General features: G+C 47.1%; 2 protein-coding genes and 2 pseudogenes across 2 annotated transcripts in view; 3 read left to right on the top strand and 1 right to left on the bottom strand.

Moving 5' to 3' along the window:
• LOC147454833 (protein DAY-LENGTH-DEPENDENT DELAYED-GREENING 1, chloroplastic-like) overlaps positions 1–24,677 on the bottom strand; it is a 105,264-nt gene that overhangs the window by 26,540 nt on the left and 54,047 nt on the right. The window contains exons 3-6 of the mRNA XM_086516658.1: positions 15,676–15,849; positions 15,444–15,558; positions 15,243–15,340; positions 14,713–14,848 (exon numbers count right to left, since the gene is read on the bottom strand). Coding sequence (XP_086372784.1) covers positions 14,713–14,848; positions 15,243–15,340; positions 15,444–15,558; positions 15,676–15,849 — 523 coding nt within the window. The remainder of the gene's footprint in view (positions 1–14,712; positions 14,849–15,242; positions 15,341–15,443; positions 15,559–15,675; positions 15,850–24,677) is intronic.
• LOC147454834 (uncharacterized) lies at positions 16,256–17,128 on the top strand. The gene has a single exon (XM_086517436.1). The coding sequence runs from the start codon at positions 16,256–16,258 to the stop codon at positions 17,126–17,128; it is 873 nt and encodes a 290-aa protein (XP_086373562.1).
• On the top strand, positions 17,183–19,600 carry LOC147454835 (uncharacterized; annotated as a pseudogene).
• Positions 19,684–22,799, top strand: LOC147454836 (uncharacterized; annotated as a pseudogene).

Below are 24,677 nucleotides of genomic sequence, written 5' to 3' on the forward strand. Positions count from 1 at the left end.
GTTGCTTCATGACTTTATCTCTGCATCCAGCAGGTAAATGCAACTCAGACTTGAGCCTTTCCTGTGTAGAAGAACTTGCATTTCGCTCTGGGTCGTATCGTTTTTGTCTACTGATCTCACAATAGACTCGTTAGGCAAGATTGCTTGTGCCTCAGGTACTCAATTTTTGTATTGGTTCTAAAATCTCATTTTTTGTCGATTGAGTGTTAGATTTGTGTAGTGAAAGTAATGTGCATGACATAATTTTTTTCTTTCACCATTGTTGACATTATTTTTTTCTTTCAGCATTTCTGAGAGGAGGTATGCCACATGGATTCAAGTATGAAGAGATTGCTTGTGCCTCGGGTATTCAATTTTCATATTGGTTCTAAAATCTCATTTTTTGTCAATTGAGTGTTAGATTTGTGTAGTGAAAGTAATGTGCATGACATAAATTTTTTATTTCACCATTGTTGCTATTGTATCAATTTGCTCGAATTTGTCTTCGCTCAATTTTTTTTGCTCGGTGATTAGAAACCCCTGTTTGTCCCAGATTTGGACACACGGCCTACGGACAAGTTAAGAGAGCAATTTTATGCTCTCAGGAAAAACATAAGAAAGCTGCGGACAAGCACAAAAGGAATCTTGACTTAACAGCCGGTCAATTAGTCTTACTCAAGTTTGAGAAGGCAAGACTAAAGAAACAAGCGACTCATCAAGGGAAAGTGGTAAAACTTTCCAATCGTTATTACGGGCCATTTAAGATAATTGACCAAGTAATGATGTGAGGTTCCCATTAGATTTACCATTTAATTGGAAGATCCACAATGCTTTCCATGTTAGTTTACTCCGGCCATATGTGGGACCGCCTCCAAGTCAGCCTAATGTTGAGGAACCTCTTGAGGTTGAGGGAACGGAAGAAATACTCCAACCAGAGCTAATCATTCATCATCAGGAGCAGCCACTCAAGTCCGGGAAGATTACACAGAAGTATTTGGTAAAGTTTGAGAATTATTCTACCTTAGACGCTCAGTGGATCACCGAGCAGGAATTAGCATCTTATCCCGAGATTCTCGAAGGATATGTACAAGCACTACAGCTGATGACAACTATTTAGAAGCCAGAGGGATGTTGCTAAATGAATTGTTTTCTTATTTTTTGAGTAATTTCTTTTTATTGAAATTAGAATATTTCAATGTGGGCACTTGAATCGTTAGGTTAGAAACTGTAGATCTACGAGCATTTTTAAAATCCATCAGGAACGGACAACTCTGATGTGTCATATGATGGGTAACATTAAGCATCGCCAAGGGGTGTACATTTAGTTTGGTAGGAGAGACCGGGAAACGGATATTCTTGATGCGTCCCGTGATGGGTGACGAGGGCATCGAAACAAGGGAATATTCCGTTGGTTTGGCAGGAAACCCGAATTGGAAAAAAGGATACGCGTAAGGACGCATAAACAAGAATAAAGATGGGTTTTAAGAGGGAAAGGCAAATGCTTTCACGCAAGGAATCTGTGTCTCCATAGCATTTGTGTGTGTGTACTGCATCCGGGGACACTTGAAATGTGTTCATGTAGCACCAATTTTCAGCTCACAAAGTATCTTAAAGTTTTGACCAGGTTCACACTTTTTAAAACAAGTGACCGGCTGCCCACTTAATAAGTTGGCAGCCCACTTAAAATAAAGCCAGGCCCATTACAAAAAAGAAAGAAAAAAAAAAAAGCTCACGTTGGCTTGTACAACAAAAAACACCAGCAGCGATCTCTCTCTCTCCTCTCTCTAAATCTCCCACCAGCTTCTCTCTCTCTCTCTCTTTCTCTCTCTCTCTCTCTCTCTCTCTCTCTCTCTCTCTCTCTCTCTCTCTCTCTCTCTCTCTCTCTCTCTCTCTCGCCTTTTTCCTTGCGCCCCAAGCCTAGCTAATTCTCCGGGTAGCCCTCAGCTATTCCAGCCAATCCCCGAGGGCCTATAAAAAGACAACCACTTTTCTCTTTTCCACACACACACACACACACATAAGCCAAAGATAGGAAGTGGGAGGAGACAGCCATCGGGAACCTGCAAGTGCTCGCGTCAAGACAGCGTACGGGTTGTTTCTTGGTGCAAAGAGCGACAGGTAAAGCTTGTGAATACACTCTACGAGTTGTTGCTTTGTGTGTTTGCTTTTTGCAAGTACTCCCTCACGGAGGAGAAGAAGTGGAAAGGCCTCGACCTACGCTTGGGAATTCCGAGACGGAATTCGGAACTTGCATGCGGAGCCTCGGCTCTAAGTACAGACGGAAAAAGTAATTGAGAGTTCGCCTCTCGGAAATTTCCCTCACGGGAAGGAACGACCATTGAGTCGAAGATCTAGAACAGAGGGGTTTCTCCGGTTCTTGTGCTTGTAAAAAGATTCTCCCTAATAAAGACTCTCTTTAAGAGGGGGAACCAGCCCATCTTTTGGTCCCAAATACTGTGTCGATCTCCTCCATCTCTTCGAGTTGAAAGTCTATTTATTGACAGCTTGTTGATTATTTGTGTGCGCTCCAGTTTGTGACACTATGTACAGTCCCACACATACCTCCGTACCCTCAATAATCCCCGTTCCAAGCTCCCATGTGTCTCAATGAGTAGTACAATGAAACCTGCCCGTGGGGCGGTAGGCGTTGGCTTTCACCCGAAATTCTTTACTTTAGACACACACATAGAGCACTTTGCAAAGGAAACCTACAACAAGAATTAACACTTGAATACACACACAGCTCGGAAGCTAGAATGCCCCGAGCAGACGCCGACAACCTGCAGGCCCCAAAATTGGCGCCCCTTTCTGTATTTCTTTATACTTTGAGAGGGTAAATTTACAAAGTAGAGTCCTGGGAATCCTTTGTCTATATCCAACTAGATACCACTTGATTTGGCCAAATTTCGGCAACATAACAGCCCCAAAACTTGCGCTAAACCAAATTCCCCTGCTCGAACTCACTTCCACTGGCATAAACCCTCTGATTCCTGCCCAAAAACAGTAAATTCAGCACGCTGTATTTACTGATTTTTGCCCTGTTTTCAGCCCCAAACAGTCCCCTGACTGTCCTCTGCCAGTGGGGCACTATTCCCAATGGTTCTAGCATCCGTATGGCTGAAAAACAGTCAATTTACAGCGCATACACAGCGCTGAAAACGCATCTGTACGATGAGGTTATGACCCTCACCGGTGCTTGCTTTGGAGTAGCAATTAGCTACCTTTGTTCCTGCTCAAGGAGGCTCTTGCCTCAGCACAAAAGCATGAAACCACACAGCTGTACAGCAATCAAATGAAGAGCCCTCTTGTGGGGCATCACATAACTGCACGTAAGGGAGAGAGAGAGAGAGCAGTGTGTAGTGTGTAGGTCATCACTCCTAGCACCACACTGTACATGAGAGGGAAAGAAAGCACTCCATAGCACTTAACCTGTGAGACAGGTTCTCAATGAAGCATCCCCCCAGCATAAATCTAGCGCCCCCTCTTCTGCCCTTAACCTGTAATGCATCTGTGAATGCAAAAAGGAGAAGATTTCCATGGCTGCCAAAGCCTGCGTATCGCTGAAAACACAGCAAAACAGCCTTGTGAACACGCATCTGATGCCTTCCAATGCTGAAAAGGAGCTCCTTGGTCCTAGGTGAAGTCATGGAAAGCTCAAAAATGGAGAGAAATGGCTGAAAATCACAATTATCAGCCTCCAAAACTGCTCCAAAAAGTCAGTTACGAGTTCTGTTCTCCCAGGCTTGGTAAATTGACCAAAAAGTGCCACTTGGCACTCATACATGTAATTTCTCCACATTGGGCTTCCTGCTTAAAAATCTCTCAACCGGTGCATCAGTTGACTTTGCAGCAGAGTAATAAAATGTTCCCCTTGTCATTCCGAAGGTAATGACGCGAACACATTTCACGACCCAAAATAGCAGTTCCCTAATATTTAGGAGATGCTTCCGTTGGGCTCCCACTGGTCATCTGACCATCTATCCTCATTGGGACCACATCCAAAAGTGCAATGTGGCCCAACTGTCGGATACTTTCTGTTGGTAGTCTCACCTTGACTTTGTGCCTTTATATTGAGTTCACTTCTATATTGAGTTCACTTCCTAGTATCCACCAACTTGCGAACTGCGATGGAGGAACCTACATGATCTTGAACTGAGCCTAGACATCCTTTTACTTCACGAGTTCCAGTGCCGACCAACTTCCTGTCTGCAGGTGAAACTACCGTTCACATTGGCCATACAATGTCCGACCATTTGCAACTTCAAAAAGAGTGTCTCAAAAATAAAACAAAAATCATTGGAAAGAAACCAACAACTAAGGTTAGCAGTTGCCACGCGCTCGTGACATACAATGTCTCCATCCTCCATTATCTCCTCATATGTCCAGAGTGAACCATTGTTGTCTTATTCCAATATATGTGTCTCTGTGTAAGCTGTCTCATAGGCAACGACTCAATGGCCTTGCCATCAATGAAACAACTCCCATAGGCCAAAAGTCCCTATTCACCGTCTATAGCTCGCTTTCCCTCTTTGTGGTCCTCTAGGGAAATGGCATGCATGACTTTCAATCTCTCTGTGTCACAAGACGGCCACCACGTGCCAATAGAAAAGAACAGACTGAACAAACTTTTATCACTTCAATAAAAACAAAGCTGAGAGAGAGAGAGAGAGAGAGAGAGAGAGAGAGACGACACGCGGCACGGAGTGGCGGAATTCCACCCTAGAGAGTATTGGCCCCAAACCTTGGCGCCCCTTTCAGCATTTCTTTATATTGCATCAACACAGTACAAGCCGGTACTCGAGACTTTGCACCTTTGTATTGAAGCATGCGAGCGAATGAGCCCTAACCTCATATTTAAAGGCCCTTGGCCTAAAAAGCAGTTTACAGTAAAAAGCCTTCAAACTTAAAAGCTTATGGTTTAAAAGCAAAGCCAAAAAGCTGCGAGTGTAAATCACGAAAATCCGTACAGCCTGCCACGTCATCATCCAGCGCAAAACGCGGATTTCTGCCACGCTGCCCCTAGGGTTAGTGATTCCAAAATTATGGTTTCAAAAGTTTTAGGGTTAGCGTTTCCAGAATTAGAGTTTGCAGGTTTTAGGGTTAGGGTTTCAACAATTACGGTTTCTGGCAAAAATTAGGGTTTCCGTTCTTTAGGCTTTCACATGTCAGCAGTTTGTTACATCTCCCCTTCTTGAAAGAGAGTAATCGTCCATGATTACAGCATATCTGCAAAACAACTCAGTTAGCTAAAAAATTTCCGAGGGTCATTCCGAGGGACAATCAATTTGCTCTTTTTATTAAGGAGTTAGCTTCTCCTTTCGGCTGTTTTGATGAAGGAGTTAGCTTCTCCTTTCGGCTGTTTTGATCAAGAAGTTAGCTTCTCCGTTCATCAAGATCGGAACTCTTGATATTCCGGTGTAGTAAAATTAGCCATCACACCCATACCGTACTGATCTTCCACGGGTGTCTTGATGCACTAAAATTACATACCCAGGCAATCTCATCCAATTAGGAATATTCAGTAGTTGACACATCACAATGCAACACAAATGCTCACATATGCATGTTACAAGACACAACAAGCAGCGCCGCTAAGCACTCCTCCGAGACAAACAGTCTGCGGTATGAAGCTACTCGACTACTCCCTCCTCACTCCCCCCACAAATAAGCTAAAAAGGTCCAGGCCATGAGCTCAGAGGACTGTACAACCAAACGCTCCCCAGACCGCAATTTGCGTCGCTCGAAGGTTCAAGCATACAACCAAACGCTCCCCAGGCATCAGCCTGCGTCATTTGGAGGTTTTCTAGCATACAACGAAACGCTCCCCAGGCATCAGCCTACGTCGTTCCGAGGTATTTCTCACTTCTCCACCAGGGAGTAAAAATCACCAATCAATGCAACCATTGTTGAAACCAGAGTCAAACATTTCAAATCCGCACCAAGACGGGTTTAAAACAGATAGCATCCATTTCAAACAAAGTTCAAACAATACTTTCTCAAACAATGATAAAGTATCTAAGTAGAAAACAACTAGAGAGGTCATTCGGGGTTTTGTTCGGACAATCGAACTTTGAGGACAACCGGCTTGCCCTTCTACATCACGGTGATGGTTCGGTTCCGAACCTGGAGGTTGCATCATTCTTGTCGTGCCAGGGCATGCCCAAGAGAACGTCGCAATTGCCCAGCTTCATAATGTGGAAATCGGCTTTTCCATGATAATCTTGTATAGTCACTTGAAGTGCACCAATGAGCGGTACCACTTTCTGAGTTTGCCACGTGGCTAGCTCAGCTTCAATTTCTCCACCCTCTGCATCATAATCAAAGTGCATCTGCTTCAAGAATTCTGGATGGATGAAGTTCTCCATAGCTCCGGGGTCAAAGAAAATAAGGGCTTTCAAGCCGTTGACTTTTCCATAAGCTCTGCATAAACTCTCGAGGTGTATACCATAAATATCGACAACTAGTCCAATAGCAGGTCTAGGCTTCTTGGCCAGAGGTGGACACGGGGATCTGTCTGTTGTGGGAGCAAAAGGTTGTACTAAGGACGTCGAGGCTCGCTCAAGACATGTATTGAACGTATGCCCTGTTTGGAAACATTCGAAGCATTGGCCTTCTTGTAACAAGGCGTCTCGTTGAAGTTGTGTCAAACGAGGCCGTTAAGGTTGGTTTTCACGGGATTCTCTAGAATTTGTTCGTTGTTGCCAGGAGTTCTGGTTAGTGGCCGAAGGTTCTTCTGTGGTAAACTCCAACTTTCCTTTCATGAGCTTGTAGCCGACCGTGGCATGGTCCATAAGCTCTTGCATAGTAGAGACTTGCTTGGAGAGACAATATTCCTGCAATGGTGATGGTAGTCCAAGGGAATGAACTTAAAGGACACCGGAAGGTACACGTTGAGAAACCTTTGGTTATAGTCGTCCATGGTTTCGGTGGCAAGCATTTTCAAGTTGCCCCACTCTGCCAAAATCCGGACTTCAAACATTGAAGTCATGTAACTACGTGCAAAAACTGTCTTGAAAGCTTGCCAGGTCCTTGGAGGATGCGGTTGTATTGCGATGAACTCCACCGTTGCATAGCATTATCATTAAGAAATCCCGCTGCTCGAGAAATCTTGGATTCTTCTGTATAGTTCCCCAAAGCATAGATGTTGTCGAATTGCTGTAGGAGCTGCAATGCTTTCTTGCGATCTTTCACCCCGAAAAAAGTGAAAAATTTGACTGTCGTGCCACCATCTTTGAAATCTTTGGGTTGGTTAGGCGCATGTCCCAGGTATGGATAATAAGGGTATCCATATGGACTCCAAACATTGTAGCTTGGTGGCGGTGGTGCTGGAGGTGGGGGCAATGGTGGTGGCAAAGGCGGTTGCACTGGATCAGGGTCAGGTGGCTGCACCATATTCCTAAAGACTCCCCCGATCGGAACAGACGACTGAGAAGGTTGCCAATTGGAAGCTCTCGTACTTTCTGGCGCCGGAGGAGGAGGTACCACCTGGGGCATCGGAGGGGGTAACATGTAGTTCAAAAATTGTTGAAAACTTTGCAACATCAAGAGATTCTACTGAGGATGCCGCGAAAGAATGTCGTGAACCTCGTTGAGCAGAAACTGCAAATATTCTGTTGAATCCATGAATTCCAAGTATTGGGTTCTTAATTGGCTTATGCCCTGTAAAACACTGCCGTGAAGACGGGAGCCCGCCCGATGCGCGATGAGGTAAGGGTGGGAGTGGCTAATGTATCCAGATTGGAGGGCGGAGATACCTCCAATAAACTTCCAATAGCTCTAATTGCTCTTTTGTAGGACGGGTATGCTTTATGGGTCCGAGTTGGAGGGCGAAGATACCTCCAATAAACTTCCAATAGCTCTGTCTGCTCTTTTGTAGGACCGGTATGCTTTCAGAAAAGCACACGCCTCATGCTCTGATACCACTGTCACAAGACGGGCACCACGTGCCAATAGAAAAGAACAGACTGAACAGACTTTTAGCACTTCAATAAAAACAGAACTGAGAGAGAGAGAGACGACACACGACACGGAGTGGCGGAATTCCACCTCAGAGAGTATTGGCCCCAAACCTTGGCACCCCTTTCGGTATTTCTTTATATTGCATCAACACAGTTCAAGCCGGTACTCAAGACTCTGCACCTTCATACTGAAGCATGCCAGAGAATGAGCCCTAACCTCATATTTAAAGGCCCTTGGCCTAAAAAGCAGTTTACAGTAAAAAGCCTTCAAACTTAAAAGCTTCTCGTTTAAAAGCAAAGCCAAAAAGTTGCCAGCGTAAATCACGGAAATCCGTACAGCTTGCCACATCATCGGCTAGTGCAAAACGCGGATTTCTGCCACACTACCCTTAGGGTTAGGGTTTCCAAAATTAGGAATTCAGCAGTTAGGGTTTCTGGTAGAAATTAGGGTTTCCATTCTTTAGGCTTTGACACGTCAGCAGTTTGTTACACTTCGTATCCGTGTGAGATCACCATCAAGGGACCCTCTTCTGCATAATCTTACTCCAAAATTGTAGGATAAGAGTCCTCTTCTTGATCGTGCCTTTGCCATCTCTCCAAGATTTGCTAAAGGAGACGGGTCCTCTTCCTTACAACCAAGCTTCTTGCATACGGTGTTCCCATCCAATTGGAGAGTGGAATCAGTCCTCCCAGGGCTGCCCGTGATGCGGATGTTGAAGCGGCGGGCGTTGCCTCATCATCTCTTTCTCCAGAGTGGTGAGGACAATTTCCCCTTTTTTTAAGTTTTTTCATACATCTTTGTGAAGGTTTTTCTTCACCACCTCAAGCCATCCATCCTTCTTGGCAGTGATCCTCTCCTCTATGCTTGCGGTGATCGTTTGGTAAGCTCTTCCTTGATAATCCATACGTCAACCTCATGGATTTCTCCTCCCCCTCTTGAAGGCCGGTCCTATAGAGAAGCCACCTCTCCTCTGAGGAGGTCAATCTTTTCTCTCACCACCTCTTTCTCTCATGTCCAATCCTCCTCTTTCTGCCACGTCTTTTTTCCTTGCTTCCATTCTTCCTCCGACGCTTTCTTCAAAGCCTCAGATCTCTCCTTTAAAGAAGGAAGAAAGAAATCGGCCTATCAGACAAATCAGGTATGCATGTGTGTATGTCCTCTGTCTATCGAAAAAGACAAAATAGTTCAAACTGATACATAATAAAAAAGAGAAGGACGTCTTGTGGGTGATGAGATCTATGGGGAGTGGGTGGAGCTCTAGTACTAGGAATATGTGCATGTCTATATGTTGAGGGTAGTGCAACCATGCAAATGCATCAATCTAGCTAGCTCCACCTGTGCTAATGAGGGGGTGTAAAATGTAGTACATGGGAGGGTCGGGAGTAAGGGCTACCCTAATGAACACCTTTGAGTAAGCCATCATCCGGGCTCGTCTCTCCTCAACAGCTCGATGTGCTAGAGTCCGGATCTACTCGATCTGTCTACAATGGAGTCGTGGAGCCTGGCCTTTGGTAGCCCACGGGCGTCGTTTGCCCCGGCTTGCCTCAGCCTACTGGAGGGTCACTCCCCTTGGAGTGGAAGGGGTGTAGCTCTTTGAAAGAAATTTGTAAGATGTGACTATCCCTCCCACACTACACACACACACCACCCCCCCCCCCCCCCTCCCCCCGTTCTCTATAGGTGGCTACAAAAGTGTCCTAGTGCCTCTGTATCATAGTTACCCGGAACGGGATTTCGGAACATGGAACGGGGAACGGCAACGGGCATGAAACACCATTCCTTGTTACGAATACTCACTTTTAAAACACGGAACGGGAAGTTGGAAGGGGAGCGGGGAACGTAGACTTGAAAATGGCTATTCCATATAACTATGCTCTGTATCTATAGCAAGTAGCACCCCAGTTGTCTCTCATCTCGAGAGTGCATGATATCTCGGAGGGTAGGCTGCCCTCTAAATAGTGGCTCGTATCACCCTCTGATATCCACATAAGCTCCTTCATCTGCAAACAAAATGCCCCTCACTCTCCACTTCCTCTCTGCATACTCTACACACTCTCCCCTCCCTGGGAATGTCATGAGGGCGCCCCACCTCGATCTCTAGTCTGTGTGATGACACTTTGAGCTCACTAATCGCCACCCGTGAGCTATGATCACTATGTTCCTCTCACTACGTGAGAGATGAAGATGAGGGGAGTTGGGGTCGTATTGCAAAGGTGGCAAACTCTCTAGGTCAAAGCCATGTGCTCCAAACCATGCTCTGATCTGTTCGTACCATACTCTATCATATCCAGCTTCTGATATCTGTATAGTTGACTCAAATGCTCGTCGTGTGACTCTCTCTCTCTCTCTCTCTCTCTCTCTCTCTCTCTCTCTCTCTCTCTCTCTCTCTCTCTCTCTCTCTCTCTCTCTCTCTCTCTCTCTCTCTGTGTGTGTGTGTGTGTGTGTGTGTGTGTGTGTGTGTGTGTGTGTGTGTGTGTGTGTGTGTGTGTGTGTGTGTGTGTGTGTGTGTGTGTGTGTGTGTGTGTGTGTGTGTGTGTGTGGATGAAGCAGACCGTCTGACATAGTGCCTCCACTACCATGGGGGGGTAGCAAGCTCTATCCTAGCACTGTGTGCTTGCCTTGAAACAGGCGAGAAATCATAAAGATCTGTGGTTTCTCAATTCGTGCCCACTGGCTATCTGTCAATCCGGGTGCCCACACTGTTGCTACATACATCAGGGTTGGAGTGACTTATGTGTCGAATAGCCACCCCTTCATGCGGGGCTCTTGAAAGTGTGTCAGATGGCATCTCTGCTCTAGCATGGCCAGTGCTGCATATCCTCTGGTGAGTCTATCAATGGCGGCTTGTGCCATGGAGAAGGGTCCCTTTCTGCTGGCGCGTGCGACTCCCACGTAGATGTAGGAGGTGACCACCTCTACTCGTCCTCCTGCTGCTGTAAATGTGGCTGCTTGTTGGACTGCTCTCAAGGTGTGGAAGATCATGATCTTGGTTTTCCCAAGATTCACTGAGAGTCCTCTATCTGTACACAACTGATCCAAAGCTCTCAGATGGCTCTGTAGGCTCTCTGTTGACTGTGAAATCAGTACAATGTCCTCTACATATAGCATAATGTGGAATGTGGTACCTACTAGGTCTGCTCTTGCCCCTCATGCTCGTAGGATGTAGTCGGAGATCTCATCGATGTAGAGTCCGAAGAGGGATGGGGGGACGGGGCATCCTTGCTTAACACCAATGGTGCTAGCAATAGACTCTGACATACCACCAGGGCAGAAGACTCTTCTAGTCACTCTCTCATAGAGGGCATAGATGGCCCATATCATCTCCGAAGGTATCCCCAAACTTTGAAGTCGTCGAAGAGCCTCTCCCGTGGGACAGTGTCAAAACGCTTTGCAGAAGTCCACAAAGCAACAGTAAAGCCTCTTCTTCCACACCTTTGCCTCATCAATGAGGCAGTGCAAAACGAAGATGTGGTTGATAGTGGAGAAGGTCCTGTTGAACCCTGCTTGGCCAGAAGCCCGTAGGCCCTCAACCTCCCCTTAAGAGCTAAGCTCAGCCTCAAGAACTGCCCCATATAGTTTGGCCATTGTATGGCCAATCATGATAGTCCTCTGATTCCCTGGGTCCAAGGTGTCTCCACACTTGTGGATCGACACAATGGTGTGCCTGGTCCACTCCTCTAGGAAGCCCTCCCCTATAGCCCGGTTGAATGCATGTGCAATCAACGGGGCTATCGTGGCGGCCACATAAATGAGGTGCTCACTCTGTAAACCTATATGATCTAATGATCGGCGGTGCTATAGTCGGTGAATGGCCTTCTTAACCATTTCCGTTGTGAAGGAGGAGCTCGTGGGTCAAGGCCCGGGAGGTTGTGGAATTGGAGGCTGATTCGGCACCTCATAGAGTTTCTCTGCATAGTCATGTCATACCTGTGGATCATCAATGGGGATAGTCGATCGTGGCTTCTAGAGGGTGCGCCATGTTGTGGCATCGTCCATGCTCATGAACAGGTGGTATAGCTATAGCTCATGTGCCTCCTCGAAAGCTCACTGCTTTCGGCGTGTGAGTGTCTTCATCTGGCGTATGGCCTCTCGATCAATGCTCTCTCCAAGAGTCCGATGTGCACGCAACCGGCAGTAGACGTCTCTGCACTTATCATCGTACCAACGGTATTGCGGCATAGTCACTTGGGGAGGAGTGGGGCATGTATGGGTGGTGTGCGGGAAAGAGCTAATGGTTGATGTCTGAAGAACAAATGTGATGTGGGAGGCAAGCATAGGTAGTGGCATAGAGCAATGGAGCAGAAGGAGTCCCTTCTCGACCTCTACCGAGTATAAGGGGGCTAGCTCATGTCTGAAATGGATTGTGGGGGGTGTGGGGTGTGGCGTCGCGGTGAAGGAGAGTCCAAGAGAGGTGTGGTAGGCTTCAATCGGTATGGGTGGGATGGTGAAAGAGCTAAGTAGGTGGGTGGCCTCTTTGGATCCCATGACGTAATTCACGGTACTCCCCCCCCCCCCCCCGTTTGCAACTCCATGTGGTATGCATGTCAGTCCTCGTGAAAGAGGCCATTGTGCCATCCCCTCATAAATAACGAGGCGGTGTTGAGAGCCTAATATGAGTAAATGAGGGCCGTACTCTGTGGTGTGAGCTGTGTTTGTTGACTCTCTCATGGAATCCTCCTCCTGTATAGCAAACAGTGCCACCCGGTCCTCTGTGTCGTATGTCTCACACAGATTCCTGCATTTTAAAGTCTCCCATAAGGAAGACTTCCCTTGGTGTAACATACTCCATAATCTTATCTAGCAGGCATGTGTATGGGGATGATCTCTCCTCTCCCTCCCCTATTGTCTCTGTGATAGCAAATCTGGAGCCTGAGGGGGTGAAGTAGCAGATGGCGATGTAGATAGTCCTTGCCTGTGATAGGTCAAAGGTAACGTGCCTGTGGGTCTCTTGCAACAATCTGTATCTTGCTCCGGAGTCCCTGTTTGAAGAGTATAGCCACCCCTCCTCACCCTCGTGTGGTGTGTTGGCAGGTGCCCTTTCGATGTGAGGACTCCCATTGAAAGCCCTCGATCTTTGGTAGACTCTGCTCTGGACTCTCATGTGTCTCTATCAAACGAATGAGGTCCCGTCCTCTCAACACCTCCTCAAGCCTCTCTAGATGTGTCCATAGATCCCCATAGCAGTTCCAAACCGCAAGGTGGATCTCTTCATGTGTCCCATAGGCCGCAAGTCCCTATGCGATGGTCTTGCCATCAATGATGACCCTACCATCTCGGTATACCGCCTTCTTCCCTTCTTTACGATCTTTCTTGACTCTAGGCATGCATGCTCGGCGGTGGTCCTGTTGCATCTTTGTGAGATCGTCGTCAAGGTAGATAGGGGGCCCCTTGAGCCCTCTCAAGAAAACCCTCTTTTGGATGAAGGATGTTCGAGACTCCTCAGAGGTGAATTGGAGGATGAGGACTCTTTTTTGTGGATCTTTGCCGGCTCTCCAAGCTTTGGAGAAGGGTAGCTCCTCGTCTTCTTTGTACCCAAGCTTCATGCATAGGGCTTTCCCATCGCTCTCGGGTGTGGACCCTTCCTCTGCTTTGATGCTAGTCACTCGTACATTGGGGCGGCGGGCTTGTCACATCTTCTCTTCCTCAATGATTGTGTGTATGATGGGCGCTTCATCGATTTGGACTTTCGCTTTTGCCTCTTTTTTTATATTCTTTGTACCCAAGCTTCATGCATAGGGCTTTCCCATCGCTCTCAGGTATGGACCCCTCCTCTTCTTTGATGCTAGTCACTCGTACATTGGGCCGGCGGGCTTGTCCCATCTTCTCTTCCTCAATGATTGTGTGTATGATGGGCGCTTCATCGATTTGGACTTTCGCTTTGGCCTCTTTTTTTATATTCTTCTTGACTACTTCAACCCATCCTTCCGTGGTAGCCTCCAATTTGTCGTCGATGCTTGCCGTGAGAGCTTTGGTAATCTCCTCCTTGAGGGCTTCCTTCGCTTCCGCTTTGATCTCTCCTCCTTCGGGGCTGAGGGATGTGATAGAAGCACGGAGGAGGTCGATTTACTTCCTTTTCTTTCTTCCATTTTTCTTTCTCCTTCTCTCTCTTCTCCTCCCACTTCTCCTTCTTCCTTCTCCTTGGTCAATCCTTCAACCTCTTTCTCAAGCTTGTATAGTCGATTAGCGAAGACAATGAGGGTATCTGCGATGTAGGAAACCTCTGGCTTGGTCACCGCCTTCTTCGCGGCCTTCTTCGGTATGTCGGCCCTTTTGGGGGGGGGGGGGGGGGGGGGGGGGGGGGGAGGGATGCAGAGCAGCGCGTGAGAACGGGCGGGGGGGCAACACACAGCGCCAGTGCAGTGTGCAGGTGGGGGCTTAGGTGCAACGCGTGAGCACAGGCGGGGAGCAGGCAGCCCAGGCACGCAGGTGGTGAGAGACCGCAACAGCAGGCGCGCACACACACAGAGAGAGAGAGAGAGAGAGAGAGAGAGAGAGAGAGAGAGAGAGAGAGAGAAATGAAATGATAAATTTATCTCTTCAAAAGGCGAAAATAACCTATGAGACCAATCTGTCACATACTGGCGAATCTGATACAATGTCTGAGTACAAAAAAGAGATACTAAATTGAATTTAGAAGTGTTACTAGCTGAACCTGTGTGGGGTATGTGTGAGCACTGATACAATGGGTGCCTAATACGAGAGAGAGAGAGAGAGAGAGAGAGAGAGAGAGAGAGAGAGAGAGAGAGACCTTTAAGTAAAAAAATTTAGACTTACCCAAAGCTTGAAGCAAGCATCTATCGTGACTGGAACAATAGCAACAAATAAGTAGATTGATGCTTTATCTGCTTCAAAACCATAGTGCTCTAACACAATTTCCACAAGTGTCTCCCAGCCAGACTCAGAGTGATACCTGGAAATGCCAAAACACCATCAGCTTGGACAAAAAGAATGATGCTCATAAGTATTCAGAATCTTCTAGTCCATTTTTCATCTAAGAATGCAGAATAAGAAGCTGATTCCTAATTCATATACCTTGGATAATACCACAAAAGGGGCATATGTCAGAAATTGTGGAATATAAAAGATGAGGTTTCTATGTATACACTGGTCAATGTTGCACAGGAAAAGTATATTTTCCTACAACCTGGAATCCATAATCTGCTATGAGCACATGAAGAGGCTACCAACAGGTCCTTCGTCCTCTTCTTCTTAGTCACAACAATCTATTAAAAACTACAGTCTAGGATAGTGAAACATGGCAACCATTAACATGCACATCAAAAAAAATCAGTGAGAAAAAGTACCCTAAAAAAATATCCGACAGTAGAATAATTATGAAGGCTTTTCCAGTATCTGAAACATTTGTAAATAGTCGATTTCCTGTTAACCGCATGACTGCTACCTGTAGAAAATGTCATCATAGAGTTGCATTACCTGCGAACAGCTCTGCATGTTTCATATGTTAACACAATGGAAGCTTATATCAAAATAGAGCACAACCTTACCCTATCTGGATTAAAGACCAAGAGTAGGAAAAATGTTAAGCCTGCTAAGATATCTGCCCATACGTTTCCAAATGCCTTCCTATTCTCTAGCCGCAGCTCATCTCTTAATTCTATGCTGAAACAAAGGCCACACCCAGCTTAAGCCATGCATTACAATGCAAACTTCACAGATGGAAAAAGCTCAGCCTTTGAAATAAAAAACGAGTGAAAGAGAAAATACTAAATAGCATACGCTTTGTCTCGAATATGCTCTAGAAGCTCTTCATCGTTCAGTGGAGGAGCTTTTCCGATTGCTGCCTCAAATCGAACTCGCTGCCGTTCCATCTTCAGAGTCTCGACCAGGTTGAGCTTTTGCGATCGTCTTAAATCAAGCATTTCAGCAGCTAATGGTACAGTCTCTACCCACCTTTTCAAAAAAATTGAGTACTTCAGTAAAACCATTAGTGAACAGTCCAAGTATTTGTTGATGATATAGCTTTATAAAGAAACAACCTTCCAAAAGCTCTCTCTCTCTCTCTCTCTCTCTCTCTCTCTCTCTCTCTCTCTCTCTCTCTCTCTCTCTCTCTCTCTGCCCACCTGCGCCACCTAACCAGCTCTGCTGAACCCACGCCTCTGCTGCCCTGCCGTACAGCCTTGCCTTACACACCCCTCCCCCCCCGCCAGCCCTGCCCTCAGCCTGCATTGCTCTATGCCGTACAGCCCCACAACCCCCCTTCTCTCCCCCCCCCCCCCCCCCCCCCCCCACATTGGTATGAGAGGTTCAACACTTGGTGACCCACACGAGCGCCCCTCCTTCACCCCACCCTCCCATCATGGCACCCCTTGATAAGAGGGAGGTGGAGGAAATGATAGCTCGGGCCATCTCCCAGGTCAAGGAGGAGGCCGACAAAGCACTCAACACAGAGATGCGCAAGTTGTCGGACAAAATTAAGCAATTGGAAGAGGAGAGGAAGCAAACGGAGGAGCAGATTAAAGTTCTCACTGCAGAAACGGATGCATGGAAGATAGCACACGCTGAAATTCAGCAGGAGTTCACTAGAGAACTTCACCGCATACAAGAGGACATACATCATATGAGAGGGGTAGCACGAGAAGAAGGTGAAATCTCCCAAATAGAGGAACTCAAAGGTCTGAAAAAAGAGTGCATAGCGGAGCTCAAGGAAGACATGATACAGGAATTAGATGCAAAGCAAGGGAATTGGATCGAGGTAGTAAAGAAAAACATCAAGAAAGAAGTGCGGGAAGAGAATGCGAAAGAAGATGTGATAAGGGTTCAGGACACACTGGAAGAGGAGAAGCTACGTTATGAACGCAGGCTAAACGTGCATATTACCGGACTCCCAGAAGGGGCTTCACCCGATTCAGATGCGCAGGAGTTTTGTCGGAGCATGGGATACACGACCATGCCATTCACACGGGTCTGGAGGGCAGGGAAAGATGCAACTAGATCTAGAGCTCTTATTTTACAGATGCAGTCTCAGGAGGACAGAGTTGCTTTCTTTCGAAAGCGAGCCATACTACGTGGGCAGCCCGGTGAGACCATATATATGGATGAGGACTTGACAAGGATGCAGATTGAGCATCGGAGAGCATGCATGCCCCAGATTCTACAGGCCAGGAGGGAGGGCAGAAAGGCCTTCTACCGTGATGGTAGGGTCTTTATCGATGGTCGCCCTACTAAATAGGGCCACGTGGCCTATGAGACATCAGTACCACCGGAGATATTGATTAGAGGAGCAGTATGGAACTGCAATGGCTCTTTATGGACGCGGCCAGACATGCTAGAGGAGGTCATGGAGGGGCATGATTTCATATGTATCACAGACTCGTGAGAGCACGGAGAGGGGACTACCCCGTATTACCGGATTCCAGTGGGAGTCAGCTTTCCGGCATACTACACGCCAGAGTACAGCTAGAGGGTCGGGGGGAGCGGCTATTTTATTTAGACATACTCTACAGAGTCACATTCAGATCATGAGCAGGGATGAGGAGGCCAGATATCTATGGGTACGTCTGGAGATATCACATCAGAGATGGATTTATCTAGCCATTTGCTATTTTCCTCCACGTGGATCTAGATACGCGGGTCAGGAGGGTGCGAGACAGGTCAGAGATAGTGACTCCCCATACGCGTCTCTATCAGAGGATATCCTACATTACTCCACACTCGGAGAAGTCTTCCTCATGGGGGACTTCAACGGCCGCACCCAGACCAGACAGTGTGAGATATATGACATGGAGCAGCCCGATATTATGAGGACTCTTGACCCGGAGGAGATGGGGATCGGCAGATCTTCAGACGACACAGGCCAGGATACCACAGGATATGGTAGACACCTTCTAGAGTTGGGCAGCAGACACCATCTCGTTATTTATAACGGGATGCATCGATGGCCAGATTCTACCGGACTGACTTGCTTCCCACATGGAGGAGGGGGGAGCACTGCAGATTACGTCTTGGGACCTCTATCTACTGCACACTTATTACAGTCATTCAGTATTGGACGCTGCCCACTGGGAGCTGACCACACCTTTCTTAGCTTTGCACTCTCATTCTCCGTCTCACTTGACACTCCACCTCCTACACACACTTACACCACGATCCACTTTACTCATGAGCTCTCACATGTCTACATTGATCATCTCCACTCACGCTTGCTCTCTCTTGACCCTCATGCCCCACTCCACACACTTACCACACAATTCACACAGATTCTCCATGATTCAGCTCTCCATAGTTTTCCTCATAGCACTCACACACACCCATCTCGAGTGGGGTCTATGCCACAGAATGGCTGGTATGATGATGATTGCCGGGAGCTCCGCAGAGGTCTTCGCGCAGCAAAGGCTCGTGGTGAGATCACACACAGACAGGCACAGAGGCGCATGCAGTCCCTTATCCGCCGTAAAAGCGGGAATGGGAAGAACGTTATTATTGGGAGTTATATCACTTGCTCATGAGTAGAGATAGTGGAGAGGCCTGGCGACGCATCCGTGAGCGAGGGCGCCCTACACCTATACATGATCCTCACCTTTGGCATGATTATGCAGAGCGCCTCTACCAGATACCAGGGCAGCCACCTATACCCACACCACAGAGACCACGACCGATTACAGCATCATTCCTTACATCACATATGGTGAGCAGAGCCATCTCACACCTCCGGCATGGACGAGTAAGAGATCAGTCTGGATTACAAGCAGAGCATTTGATTTATGGGAGAGATACCCTGGCACCACTTATTGCTCACCTCTTCAACAGGGCTCTAGTAGAGGGATTCCCGGACTCGTGGACAGAGCATACCATTGTGCCTATCCACAAGTCAGGGGATGTTATGGACCCAGGCACATATCGCACTATCATGATTGGGCCCATGCTGGCCAAGTTATATGGAGCAGTATTGGAGGAGGCATTGAGCACTCTAGCCGAGACGGAAAGTCTTAGAGCTCCAAGCCAAGCAGGATTTCGGCGGTCTTTCTCTACCATAGACCATATCTTCACTCTTAGATGTTTGATTGATCAGACTCGAGTGAAGAACAAGAGATTGTGTTGCTGCTTTGTGGACTTCCACAAAGCTTTTGACACAGTACCTAGAGAGAGGTTATTCACACGACTGATGGATCTGGGTGTGGGTGAGGAGATGATTTGGGGGATATATGCATTGTATGAGCATGTTTCTGGCAGAGTCAGATGTCCAGGAGGTATATCAGACACTCTTGTTAACATCATTGGGGTGGGGTGCCCTCTTTCACCTACACTATTTGGACTCTATATTGATGAGATTGTGGACTTCATTCAGCACAAAGGAGGAGATGGAGTGGAGATAGGCGGGACTACAGTACACATATTGCTCTACGCGGATGACATAGTGCTAGTAGCGGAGTCTGCTGAGGGGCTACATCGACATCTTTCAGCGCTTGATGATTTTTGCTTACAGCGAGGGCTTTCAGTGAACCTTGGTAAAACCAAGGTTCTTATCTTTCATACTTCAGCACAGGTCAGGAGGCAGAGTGCATTTATAGTAGCAGGAGGGAGCATTGAGATTACAGGGTCATATGTTTACCTTGGCGTGACCTTCACAGCAGCATCAGGGGCATTCTCGATGGCACAGGCAGCTAGAGACAGACTCACTAGAGGGTATTCAGCCTGGCATTGATGAAGAGACAGTGCCATCTCACACACTTTCAGGAGCCCCGTACAAAGGGGTGGCTGTTTGATACACTGGTCACACCAGCACTTATGTATGGGGCTACGATATGGGGCCCAGGGCTAGCTGCTTCTGTATGGACTCTAGTGGAGCAACCATAGATACTCGTGATCTCTAGACTCATTCGCAGCAAGCCCTCAGTACCACATGACATCATTCGAGCCGAGCTTGCTGCACCACCTATGCTGGTTGAGGCTCTTTTTCAGACTGTATGCATGCTGCACAGACTTCAGAGCATGGACAGAGATCGTATTGCATACCGAGCCTTCTCGGCATCACAGGACATGGCATTGGCAGGGGATAGGACCTCATGGTATGCTCAGACATGGGATTGGTTTTCTTCTCAGGGACTGGATATTGATAGACTGCCGCCACTACAGTACGACACTCAGGCCCCCACCTATTCCCTCACACGATCTGAGAGGAATAGGGTCATTAGACAGGAGATATGGCACACCTACATTCAGAGGACATGGGTTGGCCCAGGACATGAGCTACCATCGAAAATGCTACATTACCGCGAGCATTTTCTACAGCTATCAGAGCAGGGGTTCATTGAGACCCCCCTATACATGCAGAGATATATGCCACATCACCTTCGTGTGGCCATTGGGCAGCTTAGAGTGTCCTCACACCAATTGGAGATTGAGAGGGGCAGAGCCAGAGGCATACCACGAGATGAGCGTATATGTCCCATTTGTCATACAGAGGTGGAGAGCGAGGAGCACTTCATGGTGAGATGCCCAGCTTACTCGGAGCTCAGAGTTCAGTTTGGCATAGAGGATACACTCCAATAGTGTATAGCGAGGAGTGACCAGATCAAGCTAGGCCGCTTCCTGACCACTGCTTTTAGCATGCGTGAGCAGATTCTACAGCCACGACAGCAGGCAGGTGCAAGTACACAGCGGACTATTACAGAGTTCTTCCAGCGAGAGGTGTATAGCCAGAGACCTTCGACTCACACGAGCGGGCTCATGCTTCAACAGGCCGACACCCAGAGAGCGCGTCGTAGACCACGAGTCCCTAGCTATCTGAGACAGCGACCACATCACAACGAGGCATTGAGGATACGGGCACTCCATTAGCACCACCTGGAGATGAGGTATGCATCTATGCATTGGACCACCAGGCTGTAGGAGGCTCTTCGACCACCCTCCCCTATGTATGACATTCTCCACCCACCCCCTATAGTATGCTTTTAGCTGGACATTGCCCACCATCATGTGGCCTTGTATTATACTGTGTAGTCATTTTCTGTTGTACCAGAGCTACACACGTGCCTATGCTGCTATGCTGCACACACAAGGTAGCCACTATCTGCGGAGTCGGAGCTACCACCCACTCTCATACTCATTCACAGTAGGCACAATCGGTTTATTCTTTCTTTTCTCTCATTTTTACCGACACCCAGATCACCACTTTTGTATATGATTTGGTCTCATAGGCCAACTTTGGCCTTTAGTAGACGTAAATAAATCTTTCTTTCTTTCTTTCTTTCTTTCTTTCTTTCTTTCTCGCTTGACCCTTAGCATTACATAAAAATCAACCATCGGTCCATATACAAGAAATATGGGAGAAACCCTAGCATATGTACAATGAGATCATGGGGGAAAATCTCATAACAAACTACCGGAAACATCTCGGGATAAAGATACTTTAAGCTATCTGGATAGTGATCAAGTCTACACAGATCTTCCCAAAGCTCTGTCCACCTCGGCCGCTCGCACACAGTTTTCTTTGAGCTTGATGGTGTGTACCATGTGGTCAGGGATCTGATTATGATGTAAATCTGCTTTCAGCTAATGAATTCAATGTGTTGTCTCATGATCCCGATGTACAGCTTGCAGTTTGTTGGGTTAAAATTTTGTTCTTAATTTTCCATCTCATTGTCATTCTCTTCTTTCGAAAAGTGATATTATTGTATCAAAAACTTTTGAATCTCTATCTGACCATGATATAACAGTTAAGCGTTATTTCGATTCTGTTTTGGCTAAATCCGCATACGTATTTCCGTCGGATTTACCATATGGGCTTCCACCGTCTCATGGGCTTGATCTTGATCACAAGATAGAGCATTTGCTCGGTAGCCATCCCATCTCTCGGCAACCTTATAGGTTCAGCCCGAAAGAGAAGAATGAGATAGCTAGGCAGCTTCAAGCCTATCTTGCGAAGGGTTTCATTGAACCTAGCGAGTCTCCGTGGGGCGCTCCGGATCTTCACACCAAAAAAGAGGATGGAGGAATGCGCTCTGCATAGATTACGAAGGCCTCAATAAGGTCACTATCAAGAATAAATATATGTTGCCTCGCATGGACGATCTTATAGGTCGACTCTCAAGTGCTTGTTATTTCACCAAGATCGACCAATGGTCCAGGTAACATCAGACATGGATACATTCGCGTGATGTTCCAAAAACCGCGTTTCCTACACGGTATGGACATCACCAGTTTTTGGTTTTACCCTTGGGTTAACCAACGCTCCTGCCACTTTCACCCAAATGATGAATGATCTCTTTCACCCGTATTTGGAAAAATGGGTTGTCGTGTTCCTCGACGATATCCTAATTTACAGTCAAACACTCAAGGAGCATCTCTCCTCTCGCGTTTTTTAAGACAAGAAAAGTTGTATGCGAAGAAAACTAAGTGCAAATTTTTCGCACAAAGTTGTTGTACCTGGGTCATGTCATCTCGGCCGATGGCATTCCCATCGACCCCGAAAAGGTACGTGTTGTGCTGGATTGGCCCATTCTTCACACAATTAGGCAAGTGAAATCCATTTTGGGTTTTACTGCTTCTTTCGAAAATTTATCAAGGACTATCCTCGTCTTGCAGAACCATTCACTCATCTCTTAAAGGGCGTCCAAAGCAAAAAGTGTAGTGTTAGTCCGTCCGTCCAATGGACCGATGAGCTGGATCAATGTTCCCAAGCATTGAAGCTACTTGTTACTACTGCACTGATGTTGCAGATTGTGGATCCCAACAAACCCTTTGTGGTGGAAACGGATGAAAGTGACTATGCAAATGGCATTGTCCTATACCACAATGGGCGACCTGTAGCAATTGAAAGTTGCAAGGTCACAGACGTGCAGACACGTTATTTCACACAGGAGAGGGAATTATTGGCGGTCATTCATGCTTTGAAGGTTTAGCGCCATTACCTCTTTGGTGCCCACTTCGTGGTATGAATGGATCACCATTCCTTGAAATATCTTTGTGATCAGCCCGACCTTCGTGGTAGCAAGGCAAGTTGGGCAAAACTCATGAAGGAGTTCGATTTTGAGATATGCTACTGTAAGGGTGCTATCAATTGTCAAAGGTGCAACGGAAAAGGATGAATCGGGTAATGAACTTGTCTGCGACCGCGAGCAAACCTCCTCTCCATACCGGGCAGCCAATAGATCTCGGATCTTTCGCGATGGACCTCCTCATACTCAAGCTCCTAGCGCAAACCGCCCACCTTACGAGCACAGGAACACACTCCAAGCAATGACACACCAAGAGGGCCTGTACACAGCAAGAAAAGGGGAGCGCAAGCAAGAGGAAGAAGGATCGCAAGTGAAAAACACCAAAGAGAGAGATCGATTGTGAGCAAAAACGCTAGAGAGAGAGAGAGAGAGAGAGAGAGAGATAGTGCGCCAAAACGTTCGAGCTCTGCAATGATCACAATATGCCAAAAGTACAAGGGGGTGGGTTGCATATATAGGAAATTCCCAGAATTGCCCTACGGGCCCTACCTACTGCAAAACCCTACGTTTCTAATAAATGGCTAAAAATGCTAATAAATATGTAAACTCACTGAAAGTGACCTAACACACATACTTAGTAGCATAACTGCAGATCACTCAAGACTCTGACCCCAGGAAAACCTAGGAGCATGGGCCCACCTCATGCCAGCCTATCAGGTGAGCAACACCGTGGAGTGCATCGCCGAGAAGAGGTACGTCTACCTCAAATACGGTCGGGCACAGCCACAAACCAGACCTCACGCCCTAATCTGCTCCTTGGCGATACTAGAGCCACCATTGAACAAGAATCTTAACTCTAACACCAATATGGTAGGCGATACCCTTAGTAGGGTCTCTGAGGTAAATACTCTTTTGTTTGCTGAAATTTCGACAAACTTCTCTCTCTCTCTCTCTCAAAGGGTGTTGCAAAACCAATCGTCACTTTGGTGCAATCTGGCAACGAGTCCAAGACGGAATACGTAGCCCGAAAAGTTGTGGCAGTCCAGTGTCACGTGACACATCCAACCCTATGTGTCCGTGGACAAGCTACAGCATGATCAGGGTCAGTTCAGTCAAGTCAGTCTAGAATAGAAAGTGATCTGGCACTTTGTGAGTCTGTTCGCAGACCGTGCATGTCCAGACACTTAGATTAGATGCATATCCTCTGGTTGCACACAGCATGACCATCGGATTCTAGTCAAATCCCCTCAGTAGCATTTTTACAGTGCATAGGCCTATTTTCCCTATTTTTGAGATTTTCACTTATTATTTTTAAGTGACTTTTGTCGGAAAGGAGGTAGGGCAAATTGAGTAAGTTTGTATATAAGCAAACTAGAGTTAGCACTTTCTGGCAGAAGAGGCAGCAGGAGCGGTGTGAGCGCAAGGCCGCCAAGGGGTGTGCCCGCAGAAAAGAGCAGAACTCGGGTGAAGAGAAGATCCTTCTCGAACACAGATTGCAAGCAAAAGAAGACCCTCAAGAACCTCAAGACCCTCAAGAACCCAAGAACCACAAGAACCGAAGTTTCTCGTGAACCAAGACCACAAGACCCCACAAGAACCCAAGACTTCAGTGGATGGTCATCACTCGAAGCGGAATGTATACTTCGCTTGGAGGTGATGAGCATGAGAGAGGCGAAGAAAAATTTTCCCCATCAGAAGGTTTTTCCGACCCACCCCCTTCCCCATCTACGCCAAAGATTGCACCAGATCCTATGACTCTTTTCGACAAGAGGATGATGGACAAGAAGTTAGACCGAAAAGCAAAAATAGAGCGTGAACACGAAGAAAAGATGGCAGCCATAG

Source organism: Adiantum capillus-veneris, chromosome 7, assembly GCF_014529385.1.
Source record: "Adiantum capillus-veneris isolate H3 chromosome 7, ASM1452938v2, whole genome shotgun sequence".
In the NCBI taxonomy this organism is placed as follows: domain Eukaryota; kingdom Viridiplantae; phylum Streptophyta; class Polypodiopsida; order Polypodiales; family Pteridaceae; genus Adiantum; species Adiantum capillus-veneris.